Source organism: Chiroxiphia lanceolata, chromosome 28, assembly GCF_009829145.1.
Source record: "Chiroxiphia lanceolata isolate bChiLan1 chromosome 28, bChiLan1.pri, whole genome shotgun sequence".
NCBI classification, from domain to species: domain Eukaryota; kingdom Metazoa; phylum Chordata; class Aves; order Passeriformes; family Pipridae; genus Chiroxiphia; species Chiroxiphia lanceolata.
Window position 1 is genome coordinate 4,132,158 of NC_045664.1, and position 5,024 is coordinate 4,137,181.

At 50.8% G+C, this 5,024-nt stretch overlaps 1 protein-coding gene across 1 annotated transcript; it reads left to right on the forward strand.

Moving 5' to 3' along the window:
• The first annotated feature begins 936 nt into the window (after positions 1–936).
• Positions 937–4,447, forward strand: LOC116799363. Its single transcript, XM_032712435.1, has 3 exons — positions 937–1,063; positions 2,951–3,599; positions 3,643–4,447. The coding sequence occupies exons 1-3, from the start codon at positions 937–939 to the stop codon at positions 3,905–3,907; spliced, it is 1,041 nt and encodes a 346-aa protein (XP_032568326.1). The 3' UTR covers positions 3,908–4,447.
• Positions 4,448–5,024: the final 577 nt, after the last annotated feature.

Sequence of the window (5,024 nt, forward strand, 5' to 3'; positions counted from 1 at the left end):
CACGTGACACATAAATGTCTGCAAGTGTTTATTGCATGTGGGCTCCTGCAATGGTTTTAATTTACAATCCACAGTTGTAAAACCCTGGGAAAAATGTCCTTTGCAGGCTGTTAGGCATTAGCAGTCTCATATAACATTTTAAATATGCCACAGACCCTGAAATGCCTGCTGGTGTCAGAGCCATCTCCCAGGGCACTGCTGGTTCAACCATCCAGGAGGGAAAAAAAAAAAAAAAAAGAAAAGACAAGCTCTCATGTCTCCCTGCAATTATTCCACACTGGTTTTAATTCCAGTGATAGCTGCTGAAAAATTGATGAATAAGCTGCTTGTCTGCTCTCCAAAGCTGCCTCGTGGAACTTCACTGGAACTGATGGGGGAACATGTTTGCTGACACTGGAAGGTGCTTGGAGGGTTTGTGTGAAGTCTCTCGGGGTTTGTTTCTTGTTTAAGCTGAAGGTGCCAAACAGAAGCACTCTGTGACCCCCTCGGGGATGGGTGTTTGTTGTTCTGGGGGGTTCAGTCGGCACTTAGAGGAAAACACAGATGAAATAAGTGGAGTGGGAAGAGCAGGCAGGAGGTGGAGGGTCAGCAGGGCTGGGGGGGAAGGCAGTGCCTGGGCTTTGGTCCTGGTGTTTTGGTTTATTCCGTGTATTTACATCCTTTGTATTTACATCCTTAGGAAGTTGTTTTGGTCAGAGGAAGGGAACAGGGGGGTGAGACAGTCCCTGGAAAACAGCAGTTGGGGAAAAAATCAGGGAATCCTGGAGTGGTTTGGGTTGGAAAGGACCTTAAAGCCCACACAGTTCCACCCCCTCCCACTATCCCAGGTTGCTCCAAGCCCCATCCAGCCCGGCCTTGGACACTTCCAGGGATCCAGCTCCTCTGGGCAGCCTGTGCCAGGGCCTCCCCACCCTCCCAGCCAGGAATTCCTTCCCAATGCCTTTCTCTGCTGATGACCCTTTACCAAACCTGGGGGATGGTGCAGCTGCTCAGCCCCGGGAGTTTGGGTGGCGCAGGAGGATTTTTGGGACTGGATTTCTGCAGCAGCATCCCAGGACCCAGAGTGAGAATCAGGGTTTGAGCTGCTGGGGGTGCAAACAGGGAAATGTGTGTGTGTGTACAGACACATATTCCAAATATTCCTAAAGCCAGGACTTCTCCCTGATCCCATTTTGTGACACAAATGCAATTTCTTCTCTCCTGCTCACCCTTCATAAATTTTGTCCTACTTGTTCACACGACTGTTTCTTAAAAACCTACATGCCTTTGTTTTGACAGGGTTTAACATTCCCCAAAGGGTTTTGGGCATTCATGTGGAAAAGGGAAAAAAACCCAGCTCCTTGCTGCAGCAAGAAGGGCCCAGGATGCAGGTCTGCAGTGCAGAGCAGAGCTCTGACCCCGGGCAGGGCTCACCCTGTCACTCAGCCTCGTTAGCAACCTTTAATTGAATTATTTCTGTGAGATAATGGGCCATTTCAGGGGGGTTATTGTTAACTCTTTTGTTTTCGGATCAGTGGAATGGAACAGGTAGAAATGAAACCTCTTTGGAGGTTTGGGGGATGGAAGGGGAGGGTGTTGGGACGTGGACAGAGGGAACTGGTCTTGCCCTTTGGTTTATGCAGCATCACAATCTGCATTCAGTGGAAAATTAAGATCTTTCTTGCACAAAATGCTCTGGTGCAAAAGGATTTTGCGGTATATATATGACATTATACATTTAATGTCTGTGCAGATGGTAAAACCTGAAATCCCTGGAAGCTGAGTCTCTGGGCTCGTTCTTCCCTGTCCTTCTCCTTGAGGACACTCAACTGTTTCACTTTGTCTTATCCTTCAGCTCAACCCAAACAGATTCCTGAATCCTGAAGTTTTGGCTTAGGAGGGAATCGTGATTTTTAGACCTTGGCAAACCTTGGGTTTTGGTTTTTTTGAGAAAATCATCAGCAAAATCCGTGGTTTGATGGTAGGTGAAGAATGACATCCATTCTCACTCTGCTGGTTGTGCTTTATTAAAATGAGCTGCAGAGCAATTAAAAGCTGCCTCTCACTGTGTTTCTGAGGGCTTCGAGGGGAAGCCTCAGGGTTCAGTTGGCATTTGGAAGGATTCAGTCAGAAACAGTGACCTGCTGCTGTTCTTCCTTTGAAAGTCAAGAGGATGACACAGCAAAGGTGATTCCCGTGCCTTCCACGGGCAGAACCAGCCAGGGGGGAGTTTGCAGGTGATTTGTGCCATTCCTGTGGGTGATCCCCGGGGTTCCTTGGGGAGCACAGACTGGCTGTGCTGGTTCCCACAGCAAACAGGTGGTGCTTACCCAGGAAGGCTGAGATGAGCTCGAGCTGTGACCTGACTCCACCTCAGATCTTACACTGGAATAACTGATCTCCCCTCACCCAGCCCCTCTCACTCGTGACAGAAAGAAAGGAAGTTGCTGTTCATTCCCCCAGAAAAAGCCTTCCAAAGCCTTGGAAAGCCCTGTCACAGGAGTCACCCCTGCCTTGCCCTCACCCAGCCCGGATGAGAGCTCCCCGCTGCTCTCCTCGAGCTGGAGCAAGGAAGGAGTGCTCAGTTCCAGGGAATCAGTGGAGCCTCCCCTGATTCATCCTGACACCGGTGCTGTGGCACCACATGGCAGCGTTTAACCCTGCCCAGTGCCTGTGCCCCCCCAGCTCAGCAGAGGAACCCCCTCAGTGCAGGGCTTCTGTTCCATTTAGAGCCTTAAACGGAACACACGGCGCTGGCCGGGAGTGCCAATGAGCCCTGGAGAACCCTGAGCTCCTGGAAAACCGTGAGCTCCTGGAAAATCCTGAGCTGCTGGAGAACCCTGAGCTCCTGGAAAATCCTGAGCTCCTGGAGAATCCTGAGCTCCTGGAAAATCCTGAGCTCCTGGAAACCCCTGAGCTCCTGGAAAACCCTGAGCTGCTGGAGAACCCTGAGCTCCTGGAGAACCTTGAGCTCCTGGAAACCCTGAGCTCCTGGAGAATCCCGAGCCCCTGGAAAATCCTGAGCTCCTGGAAAACCCTGAGCTTCTGGAGAACCCTGAGCTCCTGGAAAATCCTGAGCTCCTGGAGAATCCCAAGCTCCTGGAGAACCCTGAGCTCCTGGAAAATCCTGAGCTGCTGGAGAACCCTGAGCTATTGGAAAACCCCGAGCTCCTGGAAAATCCTGAGCTCCTGAAGAATCCTGAGCTCCTGGAGAACCCTGAGCTCCTGGAAAACCCTGAGCTCCTGGAAAACCCTGAGCTCCTGGAGAATCCCAAGCTCCTGGAGAACCCTGAGCTCCTGGAAAATCCTGAGCTGCTGGAGAACCCTGAGCTATTGGAAAACCCCGAGCTCCTGGAAAATCCTGAGCTCCTGAAGAATCCTGAGCTCCTGAAGAACCCTGAGCTCCTGGAAAACCCTGAGCTCCTGGAAAACCCTGAGCTCCTGGAGAATCCCAAGCTCCTGGAGAACCCTGAGCTCCTGGAAAATCCTGAGCTGCTGGAGAACCGTGAGTTCTTGGAAAATCCTGAGCTCCTGGAAACCCCTGAGCTCCTGAAGAATCCTGAGCTCCTGAAGAACCCTGAGCTCCTGGAAAACCCTGAGCTCCTGGAGAACCCTGAGCTGCTGGAAAACCCTGAGCTCCTGGAAAATCCTGAGCTGCTGGAGAACCTTGAACTCCTGGAGAACCCTGAGCTCCTGGAAACCCCTGAGCTCCTGGAAACCCCTGAGCTCTTGGAGAACCCTGAGCTCCTGGAAAACCCTGAGCTCCTGGAGAACCTTGAGCTGCTGGAGAACAAAACACCACCACCAACTGCAAATATTCCCGGCTCAGTTTCCAAGCAGCCTTCCCCAATCCATCAGGGAATCAGGCAGGGAAACACTGATGCCTCTCCTCCAGGAACCCCTGAAAACTTCCTTGGGAAAGTCCTGATGAAATGGGTTCCAAAAGCACCTCCTGCTGCCCGAGCTCTGGGGTTGGCAGAGCTGGTGCAGGGGAGCAGCAACACTCCAGGAAATACCAGGAAAGCTTCTGGGGCTGAGCAGGAGCTCCAGGCAGGGATCTGGGAGGCCAAGGACTCCCCTTTTCCACACCCCCAGGGGATGGCACAGCCTGGTGTGACAGCACAGCCAGGTCAGAATGAACCCACAGGAGCTCAGCTCACTCAGGACCTTGATTTGGGGCACAAAGGCCACTCAGTCCCTGGTCCATGTCCCTCCTCTCCATCAACAGATGGAGCTGGTATGACACAAATCCATGGGAAGTCACTCCTGGGCTCTGGGATGAGATGGAAACACATCAAACAGAGCTGGCACCCCTTTTAAATTGGATCTGGAATTGTTATCCCATCAAAATACATATGGATGAGGAAGATAAGACTATTCTTTTAAAGACCAGTTCATTAAGTTCTGACGAATTTTTATAATATACCTTCTTGAGTTTACTGTGAATAACATTTTATCAGCTGCCAACTCCCTTTGGTGACTTTCCTTTCATGATTTTTTTTTGGGTTTTTTTTGAGATAAAACAATGCACTTTAGAGAAGCTACTGATGAATCTGATGTCTGACCAGAAACTGTGGGGTGGTGTTTGTTTTTTTTTTTTACAAATTCAGAACTTGTCTGTCTCGTGGCTGTGAAGTCAGAGGAGCTGAGTGTGGTTTTGGAAGGGGACAGGCCCATCAGCTCTGGCAGAGCAGAAATACAGCTGTGCAGGGGCTCAGCTGAGAAATAAAAGGCTGGGTTTGGTGTCACAGGCACCAAACCCTCTCCTGGAATTGCTCTGGGGCTGCACAAAGCCCTGGACCCACCTCAGGACTGGGAGAAGTGGAAGGATGGAGTCAAAGCAAAGAAACCCCAGTGTGGCAATTCCCTCCTGCTGCTTTTGTTCCACAGGGGATCATTAAACCTCAGAAGGCAGGAGAGGAGGAGCCCTTTCTTCCCTGTGCCCCAAAAAGCAATGGCTTTTGTGTTTAGGAAAGCAAATGCAGGCACTTTGGTTTTTTAATGAAACATTTGAGAATGTGCTCAGGAACCTGTCATCTCCCAGG